Source organism: Simochromis diagramma, unplaced genomic scaffold, assembly GCF_900408965.1.
Source record: "Simochromis diagramma unplaced genomic scaffold, fSimDia1.1 OVJJ01000603.1, whole genome shotgun sequence".
Lineage (NCBI taxonomy): Eukaryota > Metazoa > Chordata > Actinopteri > Cichliformes > Cichlidae > Simochromis > Simochromis diagramma.
Genome location: NW_024387414.1, coordinates 5315948 through 5342656, shown reverse-complemented (window position 1 = coordinate 5342656; position 26709 = coordinate 5315948). Strand labels below are relative to the sequence as shown.

General features: G+C 40.1%; 1 protein-coding gene across 4 annotated transcripts in view; it reads left to right on the top strand.

Annotated features, from left to right (window-relative positions):
- phkb (phosphorylase kinase, beta) overlaps positions 1 to 26709 on the top strand; it is a 98105-nt gene that overhangs the window by 106 nt on the left and 71290 nt on the right. For 2 of the 4 annotated variants that reach the window (XM_040011110.1, XM_040011111.1), the window contains exons 2-4: positions 2548 to 2634; positions 22816 to 22954; positions 25828 to 25927. In XM_040011110.1, coding sequence (XP_039867044.1) covers positions 2548 to 2634; positions 22816 to 22954; positions 25828 to 25927 — 326 coding nt within the window. Of the gene's footprint in view, positions 1 to 6; positions 861 to 2547; positions 2635 to 22815; positions 22955 to 25827; positions 25928 to 26709 lie in introns of those variants that run through there. The other 2 variants (XM_040011113.1, XM_040011112.1) reach the window with 2 other exon arrangements.

Sequence of the window (26709 nt, the reverse complement as noted above, 5' to 3'; positions counted from 1 at the left end):
ACTTTGCATGATATTCTGCATTGTGACACGCCCGCTTTTTCTGTTGTGCTTGCAGTGCCTCTGTACGTAGTGCCTCTGTTCTGCCCGTTTTAATGTGTCTACTGCACTGTTGGTAGAAGCATGAAAGGTCAGAGGTGTAAATGTGAAGCACTCCAGAGCTATTTTAAGAGCTTCTCATCAGGTCGCTGTGAGATCTCGCCCATAGTAAAACTGTGCTGCTGTATATTACTGTGTTAAACTGTGTTCCTGGAGGACTGTGCGGGCCTGTGAAAGCTGACCGGTTATGCTACTCTTGCGCTGGGGGAATGTGTCGGATATTGCACAAACGTTACCTAAACTCTTAACTGTCGCCAGCTGTAAGAAGCCAACCATTTTAAGAACTGCTGATAACCATCTACTTTAAAAAAGATCTTGGTGTGAAATTATGATTTAACAAGAGGTGCATCCCAGTGTAGCCTAATAACGCAGCATTCTGAAACCATACCATTTAGAAGTGTATGTTATGAAAATTAAAGTGTAGTAATTAGTCAAATTATGTCCTAATATAGTGATGTAGTCATTTAAACCATGTATTGCCATCTTTGGTAATTCATTATAACTCTACTCTTCATCACTCATTTCTAAAGAAATACAATGGATTGTAATTTCTTGCATGTTCTTGATCATTGTCGTCATCCCAGGATGTGATTCGTTGTTGATTCATGCACGTCTAAAATTGTAACTCTCTGCTACTAACTCATTTACTGTGAATTGCTGTAGATTTGTGATTTAGCTGAGAGACGCTTGGCCTTAAATTCACCTTTTGAGAATGGCCGGTTCGGCTGCGATTACCAAGCTCCACCGGACAGTTTACAGACTCGGTAAGTAGTGACAGCAGATCTGAGGGAAACAGCTGAAGGGGACATAGGTGACGATATCTGGACTCTAGACCATATACTTATTTCACGATTACAGGAAAACATATGTTGTGAATGTGATCATCCTATTCTTTCAAACAGCAACCCAGAAAAGTTCAGGTCAGAACATTTTTTTCCGTGTTTACAAGAAAACAAAACAATCTCATGCTTGGACTGTTGGGAATTCTGACGTGCAAAGTAGAGTATTACCCACAATCTTCTGTAATTTCACACTGTTGATACAGTGTGGCTTATGTGGATTAAACTCAGAAGAATTATATTGCTCCTCCACAGTAAGCATGAAAGATCCTGATATGGCACAAAATGAATTTACAGTATTAATGAAGTCACTGAAGTTAGTCAGGGGATTGTTTAAAACCAAGCAAACAGTGACAGCTTACATTTGTCTGATCTCATGTTAGAAATTAAAATTGGAACATTGTACTTCCTCCATGCCTGTTTAAAGTGTTATCTTTAAAAAGAGATGGATTGGCTTTGTCCCCAGCAACTTTTATGCTGATGGAAATTATGCTAATTTCAGTAAGAATGTGAATTTTTCAGTACCTGTGGTACTGACCCAAGGTCAAACCTATTAAAATGCAAATCTCAGCAAAGTGAAAGTGTCTGAAAATAGAGAAAGTCTAACAAATTGGGGCTTCCCTCAAACTGCTACTCTCTCTCAGTTCAGAGGAAAATGTCTGCTCACGAGTCGCAGTACTTTCTGAATGTTTAGCTCAGGGCTTGAATATCATTTTGTGTGCTGAGACTTTTGTGAGTCTCAGCACAGATGTGTTGCAGTGAAAAACAGAATGTACTGATAGCATGTGTGTATTGTTTCTGTGTTTTGTCTGCTGCCTGTTCTTGTGTCCCAAGCTGACAAAAGCCGTGGCCAGAGCATTATCCATTCAGGTTGTCTTTGTGTACATACAAAGGTTTGTCCAATAGATATGACAAGTCATCATCTCTCTAAAGATAAACAGAGTTTGGTGGCCAAAGGTCAAACTCACTTTGACCACTCAAGATATGCCTCAAGACATTATGTGCTAATTCTTACAGTCAGATAGAAAATGTCAACACTTCTTTATTCTATCCAAAAGTTCAAAGGTCAGCTTTACTGTGATATCACAATGTTTGCAAAAACACTTTTTGTCCATTGTGCAGTGCCGTAACACGGAAAAAGACATGGAGATTTTGGCGTTATTTCATAATTCGGTCTCTACCTTTTAAATTTCTGCATAAATTAATGGCTGTCAGAAGTCTCTTCCTGTTAAAATGGAGTTTTTCCTTCCCACCATCGCAAAGTGCCACTTATAGGATGTTGTTTGATTGTCGGGGTCTTTATCTTATATTAAAAAGCCCCTTGAAACAACTGTTGTTGTTATTTTTGGCTGTAGAAATAAACTTGAATTGAATAGAGATGAAATCTATATTACTGTATAGATCAATGTAAACCTCAACTTTAGTTTGATGGATACATACAACCACAAGCCTACAATTTTAGTCTTCTTTTTAACTGGAAACATCCAACAAAAATTTAATGTATTCTGAAACTGTTGCTAAACTTAAACCTCTAAAGAACATCAGTTTTGGGAAAGCTATTGAAGGACTGTGTTTGCAAGTGTTTGTGTTTAATATGTATATTCTTCTTCAGGCTCCATCTATGAACCTCTGAAGCTGTCAAATCTCCAGCGGGAAGATGAACCCCTCTGGGAGAAGCTGGACCGCTACTACAGTGCAGGTAAATACATTTACTCACTCTTTGGAAGCTGCAGATTAATAATGTAAAGATGTGTAGAAGAAATGGCAATCAGAGGAGTTTGCAGGCATTTTGGTACTTTTATGGAGGAGTCTGATCATTCACGTGTAATATTTTTCCCCTGATGTAATTTTATTAATTTCCACTCAATTTCTGCCATGTCATTAAACATAAGAGAAACTAGTCCCTGTTATTACTTATTACAGGAACATTAGATCGCTAATTTCCCATAGTAATTCCAACATCATCAAGTTTATGAGTCTTTGACACCCACATAATCTACACATAATCTCAGTGGTTTGACTTCATCTTTTATGTTCTCTCACGGTATAACTGCAGTGCACATTTTAATCCTGCACTGAAATTAGTGGCAGCTTTTAATATTTTAAAACTGCGCAGAAAAAGTTTCTACATTGTCTTAGATCAGAGGTTCCCAAAGTGTGGGGCCCGCCCCCTTTTTTTTCCCCTGCATCGGGAGGACGCGCTGGGCTCTCCAAATCACGGACAAACAGTATCCCACATTCTTGATTTTTAGTTCACAAACACTTCTCATAATGACTAACTACTCCTGACATTTTGGAGATGTTAGCTCTTTATACAGTAAAGTTACAGCGGGATACAAATAACATCAGGCTGATCCTGCCACGATTTGTTCTCCGGTTCAAATCACAGACAAACAGTATCCCACAGTTGTTTATGTTTTTGAACCCATTTTGCACAGAGAGGCATTTTTTTGAAAAATGTATTGATAGCAATTTTGAATATTATTACACAGGAAAAAAAAACAACTACACGTAAAATAATTACACCGTGACGCCTCTGCCTTTCTAAATGGAGGGACAGTAACTGCGTGGGTATATGTAAGTGTGTAAAACCTGCAGATAGTCAGATTAACAGTAACAGTATTTTGTCTCTATCTGCCATTCTGCAATTCATCTCATGTAAACAATTACGTGGCGCACAGCGTGACGTGAAAAAAGGAGGGGGGCACAAACATTTTTCTTGTAAAACAAAGAGGGCCCAGCAAAAAAAAAAAGAAGTTTGGGGACCACTGTCTTAGATAATGCCTTTCACTGTTTCTGTAATCTCAACAGAGCATCAGGTTGCATGTGTTAAGGCATGATCATGATGGAATTTAAACATAATCTCTCTAACCTCAGCTTTAACAGTCTCCAACCAACAACAGTGCTTTCAGTGTGTAGCTCCCCTGTTAAATGTCACAGAAGATGATGTAGAAAGTTCCATAACTACCTGGAAAGAAAGGTTTTATAGCCTAGGCATTCTTTTTATATATTATTCAAAATGTGTCCTCATCTCTGTCTTGTGTACCTGTTTCAAACTATACTTTCCTAATTTACAAGGTGTCATTATATATTTGTCTGCATTTTATTTTAAGGTTTATTCAGTTTAAATGCTGGTTTTACTGTGAGGTTGGACTGGAAAAACCTACAGTGTTCTATAACTGGATATCCTTTCCTCTCCATAAACCTGTGGCTCACTGGCAACACTGCTGAGCTATTGTATACGGCAGTAAAGGCTGCATTTGTTTTGTCATTGCCAATATTGTTAAATTGCAGCCTTGGGTATAGTGATTACATCTTGCAGACATACATTATTGTTTGGAGAGAGACTTTTCTCAGCTGGCAGGATAAAAGCCAGACATGGGAGTTCACCGATGTTAGAGATGCAGGAGCATTTACCGCAGCATGCATTGAGCTGCAGTGGTGAGAACAGTGTTTGGATCTGTTACTTAAGTAAAAGCAGCAAGAGCGGTTTGAAATAATGTGCAACAAGTAACGATCCCACTTTAGCAAATCTCAATATTGGACAGAGCTAAGAAGAAGTATTGGCACCAAAATGCAATTATAGCACCAGAAGTAAAAGTACTCATTAAGAAAAAAGCCTATAGTGCAGTGTTCTTTACATACTCTGTGACAATACTATATACCAGCGTTCCCCAACCCCCGGGCCACGGACCGGTACCAGTCCATGAGTCTTTTGGTACTGGGCTGCGAGAGGTGAGGCTTGGGTGTGAAATTTATGGTTTTCAGGGTTTTCATTGTTTTTTATGGTTAACTTGGTTTCCCTGGGTCTTTCCCTGTGTGTTATGAATAAATCTTCTGTTTTTTGGTACCGGTACTGGTTTTATTTTGTTGTATTTATCTGCAACCCCTTAAAGGCCAGTCTGTGAAAATATTGTCTGACATAAACCGGTCTGTGGCCCAAAAAAGGTTGGGGACCGCTGCTATATACTATAGCCTCTTAGAATATAATAGTCGTATTAAAATCAAAATCATCCAAAAGCTAATAAACAAATCCTGGTAACTAATACCTGAAGCTGTAGAGTACATTTTATAAATGTCAGATACTCATCACTCGGTTGGTATTGTCTGAGTCGGGACAATTAAATGACTTTCCAGTGTGTATTACTGCTTCAGAGCCTTTTAGGGTTTGGGCAGTACAGGCAGTACAGATACTGATACATGAGCACATTTCACCTCTGATGTCAAGTTCTTTTGACCTGTGTGATTGCAGTGTACCATGCCCTGGTACTGATCTGGTATGATTGAAAAAGAAAAGCACAGAACTCCAACCCTTCCTTGCAGACAACTGCCTCTGGTGAATAATTTTCAGCCGAGCTTCACAATCTATAAGGCGTGTGAGAGGGCAGTGTCTCTGTGCTTTCAAAAAAAAAAGCCACAAAATACATAAAATCATGAACCTCATTGTGCTCTGCGAGAGCGTTTGTCTTCAAAAGCATGCGTGTGCATGAGAGAGCGAGCGGGCGAGAGGATTGAAAGGCCTTTAAGTTCAGAATAAAGAAAAGACAGAGTAATGGGGTAAAATTTACACAGAAAAAGAGAATAACTGAAATGTACTCAGACCTGGAACATTAAACGGTAGCCAGCGGGTGAGGGGGGGGGGGTGAGTGGTGGTTGGGAAAGGAAATCATGCCTAGTATATGTATGTGCTAAACTTATTGGCGAAAGCTGTTAACAGATAAAATCCCAACATATTGAACATATACGCAAAATCATGCCTACATTAGCAGAAGCTTGTCTCATTAGTTTGAAACTAACTGTGAGCTACAGACACACAAATTTGGTTATGGATAGCCTGTGTGGCTTGGTCCAGGTGATAATTCTAGAATGTGTAATCAATAAGGAGGCACCAGCCTCACTGCAGGAGAGATAAATACGCATTAGTGCTGATTACAGAATTACCTGCAGCTGTTAGTGCAGCACTGTGGCTGCCAGCCTTACCTCCCAGTCCACACAGGCACCTCCCCACAATGCCACACAGCTTTAGCATCCTCAATTTCAGAATTCATTCAGATCACCCGTTTGTATGTATTCTAGCCCGCTGTTCTATAAAAGTTAAGATTAGACTTTTTATTGCTTTCATTTATTGGTTTCATAAATGTTTGTGTGACGGGGACAATAAGCTGGCGGAAGGCTAAACAGCAAATTGCAGTCAAATGTGGGACTGTAAAGCTGCTGTGCTCCTCACAAATGGATATCGGTGTGTCTAGCGATAACCTTTTTCCTGACACAGCTTTTGGCTTATTTAATAAATTGCTGAGGTGTAACTAATAGCATTAATGTTGGTTCTGCTCTACTTAGATGTGCCTGTAAATAATACTTCTGAGCCATTGAACACTATTGCAGAGTTCAGGCACTGCAACACTTAGACTGAATGCATCTGTTATTAATCTCGTAGACTGTCAGAACGTCTGCCGTGAGACTGTTCTGTGTTTGGCGGCCTTAATGAGAATGTGAGGACAGTTAAACAAAATGGGTAATGAGGTGGCATTTTTGTTGTTATTAGCTGGTCAACACGTATTGTAGTAATCTAAGCGAAATATGAAACAACAGAAAACTGTCTCTTTATGTTTGTTTTGCCTTCTGATGATAAACTGGATTCACCTTTCTTTTTTATTTTACAGTAAAATCAATACAAGTAGAGCCAGAGAGCCAAACACACTGCTTCATCTGAGCAGAAAGAGGTGGGTGCAGGAGGCAGCATCGTGTGTTGCCTCTGGCTGTGTAAGGCTATTGGATTCTGGTAATGCAGCTCAGGATGCTGTCCCTAAGGATCAGTGCTGATGCTGCCACTGTTGAAACATGCTGGACTTTTCGCCGTTGCTCTTTTGAAAATAACAAAAACCTAATGTACAGCAGCTAAATGGACACGTCATCTTAGAAGGAATGTCAGTGCAGTTGGTGTTTTTCATATTTTTATTCTGTTGGTTTGTTTTGCAGAGTGCAACCAGGCAACTTCGACTGGCTGTGCGCAGATTTCCCGTGTAGAAGTAGAAATACTGATGTTGTGTAAATGTCGGTGCTCCTCTGCTCATGACATTTAAGGGATTACAGAATATACAAAAATTGTGGCCTTCTCCTGGCAGTGACCGTGAACAAAGATCTAAAAACAGGGTGACCTACATTAGCATTTCTTTCTTTTCTTTTCTTTTTTTTCACCTGGAATTGCAAAAAGTGAAAACTAGGCTACAGGATCTCCTGCAGGATTTTTCTAGTGGAAGCCTCTCCTAAAAATAAGGAGCACATCTGCAAATGCCAGAAGACAGTATTACACTTTAATGAAATATATACACTGATCAGTCTGCATATTAAACCCACCTGCCTTATATTGTGTAGGCATGCCTTGGGCTGCCAAAACCGCTCTTGACTCATCAGGGCAAGCTGTCGTGTCTGGCACCAGGACATTAGCAGTGGATTCTTTGGGGCCTGTAGCTTATAGGTGTGGAGTCTCTGGCAACTGGGCTTGTACAAGTGCATCCCTCAGATATTCACACTGGGATCTAGAGACTTTGTACTGTTTCTCAAGTTGTTCTTGAGCACTGCTGCCAGTTTTTGCTTAATATCACTTAAAATAATTTTCTTTGTCCATTAGGACCTTTTTTTGAGTAAAGTGCACTTGCACTTGCAGACTGTATGACATCTCTGATGGGTCTGAGTTCAGCCCAGTGAATTTCAAACCGCACTTGTGATGTCAAGTCAGGTCAAAGGTAATACATGCTAATTATTAAAAAGCTGCAAACTCCTGCCTTTCCTCCTAGCCTTGAGTCATTGTTTATGATTTTGAATAGCTTGTCTCATGGATTCATGCTGTTTGCATCAATAACTGCGATCATACACAGCTCTAAATTAAAGAAGAGCTCAGCTTCTCCCCATGGACCCAAGCATCACAGTGCAGCAAAACAAAGAGGCAGTTTTCACACCTTGTTATAATGCATGATTGAAAGGTATAACAAGCGTTCGTTCTTTTTCTCTGTAGTTCCAGCCTCGCCTACAAATCTCCCCAAACCTTTTGTGCATTGTTTGCAGCTACACAACCTTGACTTCATTAGTTTCCTCTGCTGCCTCTTGTTTACTCCAGCTTGCATTGACTGGACTGGTTGCAACCGATTTCTTGATATTAAACAGTTGCGCAGCTGACAACTACAAACAAGTTGTTAAATGAATCTAAATTAAGTCAAGTCACTCACAGACAAGCTCAGCGCTACGAAGCATGTGGAAGTGGATCAGATGTTGGCATCAGGTTGGTGTTTACTACAAGTACTTAACTCAAAGGTAGCATTTCTGTTTTGTAGTATTTTAAACACACAGTAAAATGACATATGTGTCATTTACATTTAGATGATCACATTGTAAATGTTAAATAATACCAAAGTTAAAGGGCAAAGAAGAATAGCCGTAGAAAATGCGAACATTTACTGAGACAAATCACAGCTTTGGGTGAGGATTTAGCTCAGGCGTCGGATTTATTTAAGGCTTTAGAAACTGCAGCTTTTGAAGTAAGCTAATGCATTTTTATGTGTCTCGTTGTTTCATTCCACAGTTGAAAAACAAGGAAAAGGAAAGGTAACTGCCCCTGAACCAGGTGCTGATTGTTAATATGTCTTGTGTGAAAGCATCTGTTAAAGGCTGGGTGCACCATTTTCTCACATGAACAAACTCGTGGCAGATATGACACAGCCCATTGGTCAGCCCTGATGAAGACGGGGCAGCTTCTGTGTGCATGTGTGTGCTCCTGTGGCAGTTTGTGTGCGCATTAATGTGCCCTTGGTGGCTTTTCATTAGGCGGCATGTTTATGTGTGTTTGGAAAATGACTGAAGACAATAAACGGTGCTTAGTGTGCAACAGGTGTAGCTCTCAGTTGGAACCGATTTGCTGCTATCAGCTAAGGCAGTAGTGCCTCCAGCATCAGCTTCTTTTGAGACCCCATAGATTTACAGAAAAAAAGCCCCTGCCAGATAGCGGTATGTCGAAAACGCAGCGCTGAACATTGAGCTTGTTTAATTGTTGTGTTGGGGGCCGATTGGAAGCGCTTGTCCAATTCTAGCAGGGAACAAAGCCAACATTGTTATCGCCTGTACCCAGACCCGCTTGCCAATATACCTGCTTTCTTTCAGTTTTAGGGAGGAAAAGGGGTGGAGAGGGGTGAGGCTGGGGTGACAATGACAAACAAACCAGTTACATTTTTCCTTCCTTCTCTTTCTTTGTTTGTTGTTTTGTTGCCACCCCTAGCTCAGTCAAAGGCAGCAGTATTAAGCTTACGCTGCTGTGATTGGGGGCTTGTTTTCGCCTTATCAAGAAAAGAATACCAGGGAAAGTTTACCTCCATCTCTCATGGTTCATCACTCCATCTCCTCTCTCCTTCCTTCTCTTTCTCTCCACTTTTTTTTTTTTTTAAATTTGTAACCGCTCTATGGTTTCTTGTTTATGTGGCATTGAGCACACACTTCACTGATTCAGCCAGTTCCCTGATAAAACAGGAGGCAGAAGGTATGGCTACTATCGCTCTGCCTTCTGCCTCATACTGATTACAGAAGAGAGAATAAGAATACGCCTTTTTTTTTCAATTATTGCAGTCTTTTATCTTCACTTTGACTACAAATTTAGATTGTCTTGCTCTCTTATATCTTGCTTTTCCAATTATGTTATCTGTCTTTGTCATCTGCCTTATTTCTTTCATTCTCTTGGCAAGAAAAAGGCTTTCAGGATTTAACAAAATCTGCGTTAAAAATGATCAGCATCCCATATTCAGTATTTCATTGTTCACTATTTATGACAAATTAACACATATCTCATTGGTTGATCCGTACAGGGTTTGTGTTACATGCTGTAATTCTTTATTTGGGGATCCAATGGAACTCTTCCCTCATGCCTCTTGAATTTATGGTTAGGTCACCTCATGAATTAATCATCCTACAGGTATCATTGATATCAGTCTACCTTTCCCATCTCACGCTTCAATAAAATTTATAGGAAAAGAATGTGAAGCCTTTTTCTAAACTTCTACATAAATGTAACCTAAAACACAATTTAGTTCATAATTGTTTCTTATATTTCTGTACTAAATGTAATGTAGAACTATAGAACATTCCAAGAGTTTATACAATCCTTTCTTACAACTGTATATTTACTACATATTTTATAAAAGGTATTGTACATTATAGAAGTGCTGTTAACTGTGGTTACTCTGTTAGCATTGAGATGCAAGCAGGTCCTTTTGTGGCTTTGTGTGTGCGTTTGTTTTTCATCCAACAGCTCGTGTCACAGATGTTGAATTGCAGCAACCATTATCTCAGCGTCAGCAGGAGTAGAGAAGTTATTGTTAAGACTGGTATGAATGATGAATATCAACGTTTGTGTATTTTCTCTTGTAGCATCTGCTGTGGAACTATTCGGATACCATCTGACTTCTTCCATCTTTTTGCTCTTGTTTTTTTTTTTTTTTTGCTTTTCAATCTATTGCTGTTTTTTTTTCCTTTCTCATCATCTTCTCTCATTTTCTCCACACTGTCGGCGCAGTGAAATGGCCCATTGTAAAAGAGCAGACTGTGTGCGTCTGAGACATTAGCTGCTGATTTAGTGGGACATTAGCTTGATGGATGGCTAGGCAGAAAACTCCTAACAACAGTTGATTTGCATCCAGAGAAACTTGCAGCTTGAGACTGAACAATGTTAAGCTCTCTCTTGTTTATGTTCTGCATCTATTGAGGACTTCCACTGCACCGTTTCACAGCAGAGGAAACTCTTACCAGTTTCAAATTGAGCAATAGCAAAGCATCTCCACTGGTTTTATCCTGCTTGACTTTATGATTGTTTGTTGCAGTTGAAGTCGATTCTTTAACAGATGTATTATAAAACATTGTTTCTATCCATTGTTTAAAAGGTCAAAAAGGAGGGAAAGGAAAGGTGATGCACAAAGTTGCTTTGTGCATCACCCATGAAGTCCTGTTTTTTTTAAGCTAGACTTGAGCTTTTTGCCTATTGCCCTGAAGCATGTGTGTTTCTTATTGCCTGTTTTACTCTTAATAGGTCCACAACTCACAAAAACCCCCATCATGTTATAGTGAAATGAGCAGTAGTGTCTCTGTTTTTCAGAGACTTTTTTTTTTTTTTACTACAACTGCACATGTTCTTGCAACTAGAGGTTTTGCCCTTTGCTGGCCATTAGAAAATATATTGGATTACAGCACCTTGACATTGGCTTCTCTCTTCTTTTCTGCGCCAGGGACTTTGTGTATTTTCTAATATGCAGACTGTGGGCAGGTGAACGAAACCCAGTGTTGTCTGTTTGGTTTACTGTCTGCAAGGTTGCGCTAAAACGCTTGGCTGAATATCATCAAACCTGATGGAAGGGTGGAGCGCAAGCAAAGAAGTAGCCCTATGAATTTAGTACACCCGATTCACTTTTTAAAAAATTGTTACCTACAGTATTGGCCTTGGCAAAAGACGGCATCCTGTGAATGTCCTTCTGTTTAATGCTAATTCACCCCATCAGCCTCTTTATCTGACTGCCAATGTGACTTCCATTTTCAGTTGACTGAACACATATGCATGCACACACACAGATGACATTTCCACCCTCTCATCCCGCTTTCAGTAGCCTTCACTTTTTATTCATACACACATATATTTTTTTCTCCTTCACACAGACACATCTCTTCTTGATCTGGTTTTCCTTCATCTGTGTCTCCTTCCGTCTCTCTCGATATCACTCTCCTTCCTGTCCGTCTCTCTTTTGCTCTGAAACAAACGACAGTGCAGAATGGATGTCCCCTTCATTTGCGTCGGCATAATGTTCTGATGAAAAATGAAGTGATCCCTCCAGACAGATTAGTCATCAGCGAGGGGACCTCTGCAGGAGAGGTGTGTGGGCATGTGCGTGTGTGTGAGAGACATAAATTACTCTCCCGGAGCCCTTCTGTTTGACTATGCAATATTTCAGCATATATTATTGGAGAGCTACGATCTGTTTTTGTATTAAGATCTTTGAACCGTTGTTCAGTCCTCAATAACTAATGCTGAGCATGAACCTTGATGAACTTGAACCATCCTAGTTTATCTTTGCTCATCCATGTAGTGCAGACAGACTTTCACAGTCAGGACTCCAGCTGAAAAATGTCCCTTTTTTCCTTATGAAATGACCTTGGTCATTACCTGCTGTAGCACATCCCACTCTGGTGACACCAAAGCAATTAATAGATGGGGGCACTCTCTCTTTATGCTAGCTGATGCTGGCACTGTAGAGTCGGAATTCAAGGGATTTTTGTTTCTCTTACACCAACATCACAGTAAGTGTTGCTTATTAATATGTTTAGAAAATGTCTACTGCTGGATTCAATTCTGTTGCAAACATGCTTTTAGTTGTCTGGGTTATATCATAACATGTATTGCTTTTATGGCAATCATTTGGGAAGCCTGGTTTTTATCCCATATGTCTAAAAATCCTGTGAAAATTAGTTGCAGACATTTTCTAACTGGAAAAATGAAAAAAGTTTCAATTGTAAATCAGGAACCAAGTGTTAGACATTTAATTCTGTTTTTGCAATTTTAAAAGACTCTATATAATTAAAAGAAAAGAAGGGGGCAAGCAGAGTAAACATCTAAATTATTAACAAGACTGAAAGTCCACAGTACTGCCAACAGCTTTGTTAGGTTGTACTTAGGCACAGTGGTGTTTTTGAGCTAAATGGTAAATGTGTGCTGGCGTGCTTGCAGTGACAGCGGTATTCAGTCTTAATAGTTATACAGGTGGTCATAAATCAATGGAAAAGTAAAACCTTGGATCTGATTACACAAATTAAATGTCAGAGGATGATTAAAGTTATTAAAATTCACCCAAAGGGGGTCATGAATGTCTGTACCAATTTTTGGGATCTGAGTGAAATATGAAATGTGAATCTCATGATAGCGCTAGAGGAGATAGACATGCTGTAAACAAGAATCCTGGTTTCTGTAATGGGAGATGTGGGATTAGATAAATCTTACATCTTACTGGTGTCTTTGCTGTGCATACCATAAGTGGCTTTCTAATCTGCTTTTTGTAAGAATTTATGTACACGATAAAGACTTCACACTGGTGCAGTTACAGCAAAGCAGGTGAATGAATTAAAAAAGTACAAAGGGTGATGTGTCGTATTTAAAAAGAATCGGCTTTGCTGATTTAGACACGCAGTCGGGATCGCATTTTCGATTCCTACAGTCAAAACTAGAAGAGCTTGTGGTGTTTCAAGGCTGATGGTGCATTTTGCATTTAAAAAAAAAAACAATTCAAGTGTTTCAGGAAGAATAAATTCACATGTGAATTTAATATGTCATACCCAGATAACCTGTGTGATGGGATTTATATGTAGTATGTATTCGTATGTAGTATTGTTCACAAACACTTTTCTGGACACAGTACACACTACAACTTTTAAGGACAGAAATTGGGACTTCTGTGGTTGCAAAGGCATACATCTATAGGCATTTTTTTGTTTTGTTTTTTTATTTCCAAGTCTAATATTGATGAAGCAATGCTTGCTTTTCTTAAATTACTTTCAAAAATCAATAAGTTGGGTTACTTTTTGTTTGTTTGTTTGTTTGTTTGTTGAGCCAAAAATGTGCAATTAATTATTTCCCGGAGTAGTGTTTCCTTTTTCATAGCATCTTGATTCTAATGTGGCTGCAAAAGAGGTTAAAAATACTTAATTCATGAAATTATATAGTTTTATAATTGCTTATAATAATATGAGAACATGTCAGAGTGTAGTCTGAGGTTATGGAACAAGGGTGAGAGGACCAGAGGCGACGGGCAGTCAACCCCGCTAGAGGCCAGCCACCCTGGTACAAGTCGAGAACAAGGTCACAGGGCTAGGGGGCACCTAGCAGAGGCCCCCTGACAAGGAGGAGGTCCAAGCTACCCTGAGCCAAAGTGGCCAATGAACACACCAGAACATCCAGTCACATAAACAAGCAACCACATCCCAGGGAGGGGTAGGAGCAGGGAGTGGTGACCATGTCCCACAGGGTCAAGGCTCAACAAGCCCCAGACCCAAGCCCAGCCACGCACACACACACCCACATACAGACCATTCACTCACTCACTCTCACCCACTTTTTCCCCAGCTCACTCAAGCAGTGTAGAATTTTACTCTGCTAAAGAAAACCTAAATTAAAATGATGACCAAGTTTCCTTACCCTCATAGAAAACATGGTTAAGTCTGTAAAGTATTTAAACATGAGCGAGCTGACACTCTCAAGCAATGTGCCCTATAAAACATAAACATAAACTGGCTCTTGTCACCTTATGCAGCAAAATGCCTTTTTTTTTTTTTTTTTTTTTTTTTTTTTTTTTTTTGAATGAAAAGAAAAAAAAAACAAACATCTTTAGTCAAAGTCATATTCCTCCAGGACCGGTTGCTTTTTCTAAACTGTTGCCAAGCAGCCATCTGTTGTCACTCTGCCTAAAACTAAAAGAGGAGTGTGCCAAGTAAGTTTATTAGATCAGTTTTTGTCATCTTTGATCAAAGAAGAAAAAAAATGCATGTCAAATATATTTGCCCAATCTTCTTCTAAATGGAATTTAACATAATCTAATTTTACCTGAGTGAATTTATGCCTGAATTTGCATACAAACAGATCCAGAGAAATGGATGAGGCAGTGACACAGCTGCACACCCTGAGGAATTTTACAGGTCAGCCATTACAGCACAAGAGAGGTGTAACCTTGCTCTAGAGCTAGTTAAATATATTTCACATGTCACAAATGAAGACTAGCTTGTGAACCCTAAAGCAGAGAAAGTATGTGCTGACAGTGCATTACTGGATAGCTTGTGTCTGACTCTGGCTCCCAGTTTACATAGCGATATAAAACGAAATGGCGTGAAGAGGGTGTCACTGTGTTACCGAATGCATTAGTTAAAATACACAAGCTAAAGTTATGTATGCATGTGGGTCAAATGAATAACTGAACTGTTTGTTACCAATATTTATCATATCTGGTACATTTAATGTTGTTCATGCTGTCTGTTTTTGGTTTTTTATATATATATATTAGGGGTGCAACGATACACAAAATTCACGGTTCGGTTCGATACTTTGGTGTCACGGTTCAATATTTTTTCGATACAAAAAAAATGTTCATGCCTTTTTAATTTGTCATTTGTTAAAATTATAAATATATATTTTAACTCAAAAGTACAGTTTTTAAATTTAATGTTGCTGAAACAAAAGTAATTAAAAAAATTAATATATCTCAGGGCTCTCAAAATTTCAAAATCCCTGGTAGCCCTTCGGGCAGGGACTCTTCAGTTTTTGGTAGCCCAAAATAAATGTAAGTAGCCCGAATAAAAAAGAGAGCAATTTTTTGATTGATGTTTTGTTTCCTTTACAATATTATACATTAAAGTATAATATTGTAAAGGAAACAAAACATTAATCCAAAAATTGTTGAAAAACAAATTACAACATTGTATAAAAATTACAATCATCAACTCAAATACTTGGTTCTAATTGAACAGAAATTTCTATGAACTTGTAAGAACTGTGTAGGACATGAATCCGTCTGTGTCAGATCCTGAATTTGAAATTTCCACTGAAGTCACGGGTAAGAGACAAGTGGAACCAAGATCGAGGCCATTTGCTTTTTGAAGTTTGCAAAGACTGCTAAATTTTGCCAGTGGTAGTTCACTCTTTGCAACATAGTACGTTGTTTTAAACAGATTTTTCAGGTTTATTTTTAGTATGTTATTTGCAATTGGTGTTTGTTCTGGGAAAGATATTGCAGACTGAGCAATAATGCATTTCTTGCATTTCTCATGGGTTCTAATGGGGGCCTTTCTTAAAATGACTGGTCCCAGTAACAAAGGCGCTTGTCGACTCAGAAATCGAGAGAAAACCAACAACACACCCGGCAGAACATTATGTTATTTACACGGGTGCACATAAGTGGTCCACATGTGCGCATTCGCTGTCAAAATAAAAGACGCGCACCAGATAAGAAGTTGCAACGCGCGTTTGCGTCCATATAAAAAGCACTGTTTTTGTCCGCTAGAGTGGGATTTTCACGGCACATTCCGCACCACATCTCTGTGCGTTCATCATTTGTTTGAAGCCAGCTCACCTCCTGCAACCACTTTTCCGAGAATAAGTGCTTCTTTTGTGGTTCGGACTCCTGACATTTGTTTGGAGGTAGAGGAACACCAAAGTAATTGCTTAAAGGAGCTTCTTCGACATCTTTAAGAGTTCTAAACAAATGTCTGTCCTCCTCCAGAAAATCTTATGTATGCAAACACGCGTTGCAACTTCTTATCTTGTGCGCGTTTTTTTTAAAATTTTTTTTATTTTGACAGCGAATGCGCACCTGCAGACCACTTATGTGCAGCCCCGGTTATATAGCTCGTCATATTGCAGCCACAGAAATTCTTTTGTCCATGAAACCATAAAGCTGCACTTTCTTTTTGCCTTATAGTCTGATTTGTCATAACTTCTCCGTTTTGTGGTAAGCTTTTCTTTGGCTGTCACTTCTTCACCCTGACCTGTCTTATTTGGCTCAGCAGAACTAAAATATATATCCTGCTGCTTTTATATACACACACACACACACACACACACACACACACACACACACACACACACAGGGCAGGGCAGAGATAGATTTTGGTAGCCCGACTGGAAAAATCGCTAGCCCCAGGACGTCGGGCTAGTGATATTGCAAGCCCTGTATCTGGATTGAGGAATCACTCATCTTTGGAAAAGAGAGTTTATTACAGAGAAATGGCTCTTTCCAAAATAAAAGCTATACTATACGCTTCTTCTGGGCTATATTCTCAGCAGCATATTGTAGCGGGTCAGGGCTGTTCGGGGTTCTGTTTGTACAGTTATGTTTTGTTTATGTTGCCATAGTGACGGGTGACGCCCTCTCGCTGCGACGGTTGTCCTTCCGGGGTCAGAGGGCGCCTTGTGTGGTGTTGTTGTTGTTGTTGCTGTGCGGTTGCCACGCTGAGCAGTTAGCTAGCGGCAGTGTTCTTCTGCAGATGTCAATAAACGGCTGTGCTCCCTGGCTAGCTCACGGGAAGCAAGACCAAACTACACCTCTGTCTCCACCTTGTCTGAGCTCGCCACAATATTAAACATATCAGGTCCCCATAAGGAGAATCATGTGCTAACGGCTGTCTAAATGACTCGGGTAACGTTTGTAGCATGCATGTGTAACAGTGTTTATGTGGTATTATTCCACTGGCCACAAATATCAGTGTAATGGGGAAACAGCGCCCCCCCCCCCCCCCCCCTCCCGGTGTGGCTGGTTAGGTGAGGCTGGCTGCAGTAATCGCTGCCAGTCTGCCGTAGCCATACGAGAGGTGAGTTGTATTGTTCCGCACACAATATAGCTAAGTAGTACAGACACATAAAACATGTTTGATTAGCTGACGAGCACCGAGTGTAATAAGTGCTTAGTGGACACATGTCCAACACCAGTTTTATGTACTTTTCATTTGTTTATTTATGTGTGAAACTGTATGCTAAAGCGGAATGCTAATGAGATGTTCTGCCGTAGTGTGCTGTGCGGAGTGGTGTATGGCGAGCCTGTGCACTGATAATACACCGTTGTTTCCATTCAGGTACATCATTTGTTGTTGCTGTTATTTTATTGTATATTAGAAATTGTAATATTGCTGCAGTAATCGCTGCCAGTCTGCCGTAGCCAAACGAGAGTGTGCTGTGCGGAGTGGTGTGTGGCGAGCCTGTGCACTGATAATACACCGTTGTTTCCATTCAGGAAATAAAGTGGCAACGATCGATCAGAGACTCCTTGTCTTTTTAAAAACACTACACAACGCAGAGTCGAGGAGTCTGTTTGGGCCGAACTGTTGCAGCGGGATGAAGCAGAAACCGGTTACACATGGTTGTTGTTTTTGTCTGCTTCCACTTGTCTTTGCACTAGGATGATGTCGGCATAAATGTGCAGTCATATTCGTTGTGTTCCCACTAGTGCTGTCAGCGTTAATCTCGTTGAAATGACGTTAATGCCACAACACGGCAAATCTCCGTTAACGAGCTACCCCTGATCACCCCGTGCATGAGGCTAGACAGCCAACACGTTAACGAGCTAACTGCGCTAACACACTAGTTCCCACCCATGTAATTGAGCATTGCGTGGCACATCCAACGACGTCTTATCAATCGCTAACTGCTCAGCGCAGCAACCGTACAGCAGCAACAACAACACACAGGGCGCCCTCTGACCCCGGAAGGACACACCGTGGCAGCGAGAGGGCGTCACCCGTCACTATGGCAACATAAACAAAACATAACTGTACAAACAGAACCCAGAACAGCCCTGACCCGCTACATAGCCCCCAACTAAGGGGTCAGTCGTCCCCGACGACCCCATTACCCCACACAAAGTCCTGCAAATGCCCAGGTGCCTTCATGAGTGCAACAAAACGATACTCATATCGACATTGAACCGTTCATACAGTTCTTTTTACGTTCGGTACGCACATGTATGAACAATACAAAATTTGTAATTTATTTTATCAACTTTCCTTCTGATGATGCTGTCTGTGTTGAGCGCTCAGTGAATCTGCGTTTGACTACTCCGCCTAGGCTGCACTGTCGAGCGCAGATCCACTGAGCGCTCAACACAGACAGCATCAAGAAGGAAGAGCGCAGGGCAAGCTAGCAAGACAGAAGTTAAGCTCTCCTTGCAACATGGAAAATTGAACCTCCCCCACCCTCATTCAGATCTGGCGTTTGGAATTATTTTGGTTTTCATGTGATGTATGACCCTGAAGGTAAGCGCGTCATGGACTAAAGTAAAACAGTATGTTGGATGTGCCACGCAATGCTCAATTACATGGGTGGGAGCTAGTGTGTTAGCACAGTTAGCTCATTAACGTGTTGGCCGTCTAGCCCCACGCATGGCGATCAGGGGTAGCTCATTAACGGAGATTTGCGGTGTTGTGGCGTTAACGTCATTTCAACGAGATTAACGCTGACAGCACTAGTGGGAACACAACGAATATGACTGCACATTTATGCCAACATCATCCTAGTGCAAAGATAAGTGGAAGCAGACAAAAACAACAAGCATGCATGCTACAACTTTAGACAGCCGTTAGCACATGATTCTCCTTATGGGGACCTGATATGTTTAATATTGTGGCGAGCTCAGACAAGGTGGAGACAGAGGTGTCGTTTGGTCTTGCTTCCCGTGAGCTAGCCAGGGAGCACAGCCGTTTATTGACATCTGCAGAAGAACACTGCTGCTAGCTAACTGCTCAGCCCGGCAACCGCACAGCAACAACAACAACAACACCACACAGGGCGCCCTCTGACCCCGGAAGGACAACCGTCGCAGCGAGAGGGCGTCACCCGTCACTATGGCAACATAAACAAAACATAACTGTATAAACAGAACCCCGAACAGCCCTGACCTGCTACAATATGCTGCTGAGAATATAGCCCAGAAGAAGCATATAGTATAGCTTTTATTTTGGAAAGAGCCATTTCTCTGTAATAAACTCTCTTTTCCAAAGATGAGTGATTCCTCAATCCAGATACAGGGCTTGCAATATCACTAGCCCGACGTCCTGGGGCTAGCGATTTTTCCAGTCGGGCTACCAAAATCTATCTCTGCCCTGCCCGTCGGGCTATCCGATTGTTCAGTCTGACGTCACTAGCCGTGTCTGTACCTAAACTCTGCTGCAGGTCCATATATCAAACGATCATTATGGCATTACTGAGAGTTGAAAAACTGTCTAAAGTCTTTCATCTTTAATAAAATGATCAGCGTTCTGCTCTACCAGGTGTAACAATTGAGTTTAACATCCAGGCATCCATGAAAACGGAATTTATGACATTTAACGGAGTTAGAAGTTAGCAGGGAGTTAGCTCGCTAGCTTCTATCTAAATACAATATAGCATGTCCTGACTGCAGGGTTTTGGAAACAAATTACAATGTACAGCTCTGCTATCACTTCCAGCATAAATGAAGACAGAAAACTAAACAGCAGTGACGTTTGTAGGGTTACTGAAGTTGGGCTAGCTGGTATATAATGGTGTGCTACGTGACCGCTAGCGACACAGCTATCTTAGCATAATATAAACAAGCTAACTTTTTTTCCACTCGATAAAAGTTAACGTGAGTGTTCTCGGTGGTCAGGAACAAATGTAATGGCATGGCAGGATGCTGTAAAAGGACCAAACTTCAGCCAGGAGAACAACTGAGATAATCCATCCATAATACAAGGTTAGTCATTCATATACTGCTGCATGGGCTGGGCTGTAGTTACATTCTAAGGTTTTAAAAACTGAGCTTAAATAAATGATTAGTGGTAATAAAAGCCGAGGGAGGTCAACATTGATCACTGACTGTTTTAGGAGCTTTTTGAGATCAAATAGAAGAAAATACAAAGCATTAAACATGTTAACAACACAAAAGCCATATTAAACGCAGACTACTTTAGACCCGGAAGTAGGATTCGTCGGGTCATCACTGAACAACCGGATTGTAGGAAGGAAAAATATATGTCAATGCTTTTGCATTCTTTCGGAAATGTAGCTGGGTAATTATGTCATTGTCATCGATGAGCCACTGTCAATATGTGACATATTGAAATCGCGTTTGAATTTGCACTTGTTGTTTGCTTTCACTTTGCAATCGTGCAAACTGTGTATAGAGAGCGACAGTACTGATTGGTGAGTGATGATAATTTGCGCACCAATTCCTCTGACATCGTCTTATCAATCGTTAGCTTACTATGCAAACATGACAAGTGAAATCTCCCGCAGCAAGCTTAAACATATGAGAGGTTGATCGCGCAGAGAATCGCTTACCTGTGTGTGTGTGTGTGTGTGTGTGTGTATATAAAAGCAGCAGGATATATATTTTAGTTCTGCTGAGCCAAATAAGACAGGTCAGGGTGAAGAAGTGACAGCCAAAGAAAAGCTTACCACAAAACGGAAAAGTTATGACAAATCAGCCTATAAGGCAAAAAGAAAGTGCAGCTTTATGGTTTCATGGACAAATGACTTTCTGGTGGCTGCAGATAGGGGTGATTGCTCAGTTCTTGTTCTGTTTAACCTTAGTTCAGCCTTCAGTACCGTTGATAATCAAATCTTAATCCACCGCTTAAATCACATGATAGGGATGTCTAGCTCCATCTTGGGGTTGTTCAGTTCATTTCTGCGGGTAGAACACTTTTGATGTCAGTGGGAAACTTTTGGTCAGCTGTAGCTAGATTATCATGCAGCGTTCCGCAAGGATCTATCTTAAGTCCCTTGTTGTTTAACTGGTATATTGTGCCACAAGGCCATATTATAATTAGTTTGAAATCCATTTCCTATCATCTGTATGCAGATGATATTCAACTGTACCGTTATTCCAAACCTTATAGTTAGATAAACTATCCATTCTAATGGAACTTCTTAAGGAAATTAATGGTTGGATGAGTGTTAAATTTTGGCTCCAGAGAGCATTAAGCCCCAGACTAGACATCATTTGGGATCTTTCTCATCCACTGTAAAAGCTACAGCTTCAAATCTTGGGTTAATTTTTAATCAATTTTTGACTTTTCATGTTTACATCAAGTCTATGACCTGCTATTGCTTTCTTTACTTAAGAAATATCGCTAAACTCAGGACTGTTGTCTCTAAAGGTAAATTGGAGATGCTTTTTTTTTATGCCTTCATTGCCTCTTGATTATAATATTGAAGGCTTCTTTAAATTGCCTTCAAGCTGTCCAAAATGCTGCTGCAAGGCTTTTAACTCACACTCACAAATTCTCACATATCACCCCATTGTTAAAGAGTCTGCGCCAGCTTCCATTTAGTTTCAGATCTCAATTTAAAATCTTGACTCTGACTTTCATGGCCTGATGTGGAGAGGCCCCCACTTACATCATCTTCTACATCATGCTTCTTCCTTCGATCTGCTGATAGTGGTCTTCTGGTGATTCCACGTACCGATCTAAAAAATAAAGGGGATTTTGCCTTTCAAACATTTGTGCCAAAACTATGGAGCAGTTTACCTCTCTCTCTTTGCACCCTTGACTCTGTGTCTTCTTTTTAAAAAAAAAAAAAAAAAAACAGCTGAAAATGCATCTATCCAGATCTATCAGGCATTTGAATAATATTTTTGTGTATTATGGTTTTTTTTATTCAGTTGTATTTTAATATTGTAATAATCTATTGAAGTGCATTACAATCTTAAAAAGTACTTATTCATTAACAGTAAAACATATGAAAAGCGTCACAGTCATTGGTAACGTGGTGATTCTCTGCAACAATTGCTCACAAGTGCAGAATTTCTTTAAGTTGTAAAACTCTGGTTGCCCACTCTCCTTAGATTGCTGCAGCTATTTTGGATTTTTTTATATTTATATTTATAGCCTTCTTTTAAGGCTTGCTGCTGGGTTTGCTCTGGGCTCCTCTATATGACGCTGAAGCTGGGAGGTCCACTATTCCCCCGCCCCTGACATTGAAGCTGTGAGGCGCATAGTGCTCTCTCTCTCATCTTATACTTATTTATTACATTTATCTGATTTGTTTATTGCGCTTTAAACGGAATCTTATTGCGGGGGGGGGGGTTGTTTTTGCTTTTTTAAAATTTCATTTTTGTATTTTCCAACTGGTAATTTTACTCTGTTGATTCTTGATTTACCACCTAATTCATCAGTTAGAACGAGATGCTTTTGATATTCGTAACAAAGAGCTGCAGGAGAATACTTTACAGCCTAGAAAACAGGCGCTTTCTTCACTGGCCTTTCAACTACTTAGCTGTGAGCAGATGACATTTCCAGTTTTGCAACTATTAACCCACCACTTCTTCTGTCTGTCTCTATCTTTTTTGTGTCTTTTTAGTCAAGACAACTATTTTGAACTACCAGAGTCCCACCACTGGTCTGTTCCCAGTAAAAACATGCTCTACCTGCAAAGAGGCAAAGGTCCGGGACTCTCTGTACTGTGCTGCCAGTGCCTGGGCCTTGGCAATGGCGTATCGGTTAGTATGCAAAATGCACACGCATGCAAAATAAACTGTGTAATATATGTTTGTTTATAAGTATGCAATATGTCTTTTTCCAAAATTTGTGTGGACTTAGGAAGCTGGCACCTTAGCTGTGTGCTAAAGATAGTGCTTTTTACCTAAAATTGAGTTACAAAACTCATAGAAAACTCAACTTGACCAAAGCTGTTTGGCAGATTACCAACATGTACGTGTTTGTGTGTGAGTGTGGCTCCAAGATAAGCCCAGTTGTACTAACAAGTGCACACAATCCTTGAAATTATTTGAAAATATGTCTTTTCACACACCCAACCCAACAAGCTAGAGGGTGCAGGGTCTGTAATTGGTGCAATCATAGAATATGGGTAAACAGCTAGTGATCTGTACAAGTTAAAAACTTAGAACTCATGTTTGTTTATGTTCAGTTAGACTTTTTTAAAGAACTCTTCGATTACTGTTGTGAGAGTATCTCAGACTGAAATCTAAATTCATGGTGAGTAGTGGAGGCGGAGGTCATAAACACAGATGGTTATTGCAGTGAGTCCAGTTTCTTGTGGGCAGAGGTCCTTCTTGCTGTTATATAGTGATAGATGGTTGCAGCATGTTGTGCTTCTGAATATGCCACTGACCCATAAACTCAGGAGTAGCTGAAAAACCAGTCCTATGTATTGCCTTTTTTCAGCATCACAGCAACGCTGGTGTAAAAGAAATACTAAAATAGATGGACAGCTCAGTTTGTTGGGCATTATATGAAAGCTGACCAAAAAGCCCCAGTTACATTGGTTTCACAGGTTTTTTTCCCTGCTCTCTTCGTTTTCATGCTTACTGATCCTCATCTTTAATCTGCCTCTGTCATTTGGAGGCTTTGCTTTTTAACCACATAGGGGTTATTACTTCTAGAAGAACATTTCAAAATTTCACTGGGGCCACCAAACCCCTTTATCAATGCTCCCCTGTGTTGATGCCCAAATTCCTCTTAAGGAAAGAGCACTTCCACAAAATGAGCTTGTAACAGGGCACAGAAGAAGGGTGGGGGGCAAAAAGATAAAGAGGAAAGAGGCAGAATTGGAAAGGGGAGGTATACGAGAAGAAAGAGTGAAAGTGGAGATGCGGGAGTGGTAGAGGGGAGATTTAAGCTGGTCAGGGTTCGCAATAGAGAAGAAGAAGTGGAAGATGGCGAGAGAGGCAGAGAGGAAACTAGATGGAGGGGGAAGACGGAGGGAAAGAGCGGGGTAAAAATAGAGTGTACTGCAGTGATGTGACCAGAGGCAGATCCCAGTCATCAGTCATGGCTGCCTCCTATTAGAATTGTCACTGGGATTTAATTAAGATGATTCTCATCTGACAGGCTTGGATAGTGCCATTACTTACTTCACACCCAGATGCTGTGTGTGTTTGAGTATGTGTGTGTGTGAGATTCAATGACAAGACTGGCAGTTGGAGTTACCACAAACTTCTATTTTAAGGAAACATGATAGCTTTTATCTGCAGCTTTGCCTACTCACTTTTTCTATTTGTTATATACATTTTCTTGTTAATGACATTGGGTAGCTCTAGTGAAAATTTCCTCTAACTAACAAGTCCATGCAGTCAGTTTTGATGCACGGGGTCATGTCTTGAAGGCAGTCATTAATGCATTGTGTACCTCGGAAATTTTAAACCAGTATAACATCAGTGGCTTAGCTTTCCTTTGTTGTTAGCCAGAGTCATTACTAGCTTGACCTTTGTCAAACACATCTGACATCTGCCAGCCTCAGAAAGAATGAGCTGATTCGCACTGTGGTCGCTGCAACCGAGGAACAAAGTGGCATTTCACTACCAGTATTCATTTCAGGACTTTCAAAACTTTTCTTTTCTATACCTAACAGATTTAATTTAAAGCTGAATTGTTTCCCCACAATTTGAATGCATTTTTCTATAGTGCATAGCCATTCGTTTTTTTGTTAATTTGCATTCACTATTAAATGTGAATTGTGTAAATTGTTAAGAGCTTCTGTTGGTTTATCAGCACTGATGACTAATATACTTCAAAATCAGTACTACGTGTAGGAAAGTCTAAAGAGCAAAAAAAAATCACAGTATGATCATTATTTCAAAGCTATAGGTAACTGAAACAGCCAGAGAACCATTGTATTTAGTCTTGGGTTAAGCAGTTTGATCTTCACAGCAGTCCTGGCCAACTGACAGCTTTAACGGAACAAAATGATTAACCATTACTACTCTTCCAGTCCTCATCAGATCAGGATTTGTGTTGTCAATGTCAAAATCACATGCTAGTTCTCTGTATCACAATAATATTTAGGATGGATCCACAATCCTATTGATGAAATATGGGCTAGGCAAACATTTCTAGCTTTATGAATGCAAAAGTTTGGCTTGATCTGGGTTATATCAACCTAAACCTGATTCATTTTTTTATTTTTTTTTATCTTTCTTACCCCAAAAAGGGTTCAGCAGGTTATTTATTATTTGTTATTTGCTTAAACCTGGGAACAAAATGGCTTGACCAAAAGGTAGTAAGGAATTAAAGACTTAATATTTAGCATTATTTATTTATTATTTATTAAGCTGGTTCTGATGTTCTGCTTCTCTTTCACTCATATTTTATTTGAATAAAATAGCAGTTTAGACAGTTCTACAATGTATCAGATCTTCTGACTACTTGGACTTTTTTTTGCCTCGGAAAACTTGTCCTTCATATTAAGTTGTGAGATCTCTGCTGTTACTTTCGCACATTTAAGGAGTAAGAATACTGACCAAAAGACCAACTGTGACTCCAGTTAGTAATATTTGCCATTTTTAAAACAAAAGGAGTTGCTGTAGGTGACAGTTTGTCTTCATGTGTTCGGCCTTTGTTCCCTGCCCTTCAGACGCATTGATGATGACATGGGACGAACTCACGAGTTGGAGCATTCTGCCATCAAGTGCATGAGAGGAATTCTCTACTGTTACATGAGACAGGCCGATAAGGTGAGTGTTTTATCCTGGCTCAGTACAGCTTCTCCATGTTTGCATAAAAACACCCCCGAAATTACACACTGCGTTGCAGATCAAAGGTATATTCCTGCTCATCAAAGCCTCTTAGTGCTACAGCCTTGGACACATCTGGTTCCTCTTTCATATCACAACAAATAACAAAAGGAGCCAGTTGATATAGTCCTGAGGGCTTAATAACCAGCAGTCTCCTAATTTCCAATGACTTTTGCTCCGAAGGAGGAAAATTTCACGCCACCTCTACTGAAAACTGATGAATGTGTAGAGTAGGCTGTGAATGAGGAAAAAAATGGCAAACCATGTTATGTATTCAAAAAAAAGCCAGATATGTCTCCTGAATATTTTTTTTTTTTCCTCGTTGAGCATATTTTTTTAATAGAGCAGCCTGCTGCGTCCCTGTGTATCTGCACGTATATGGTGTGCACCGTTGAAAGGCATCCTCTTTCATCTTGCCTCGACCTTGACGATCCAATTTAGGGGAGAGAGTTTCTCCGTCTTAATTACAAAGCTGCGTTTACACAGTTAATTACACAGAACAGCTTTCGTTATGGCCCCGTCACCAACGCTTACGAAGTACATGGCATTTTTTATGGAAACTGTGACATGGGGGCACTGCAGGGCAAATATCACAGAGCAAATACAGCAGCTGTGCCCCACTGATTAGATAAGATCGTGTATGAGGAAGAAAGGATATCTTTTATTTAACAATTACAGTTTTCTTAAAGGAAAAGATTCTACCTTTGCCATTGATAAACAAA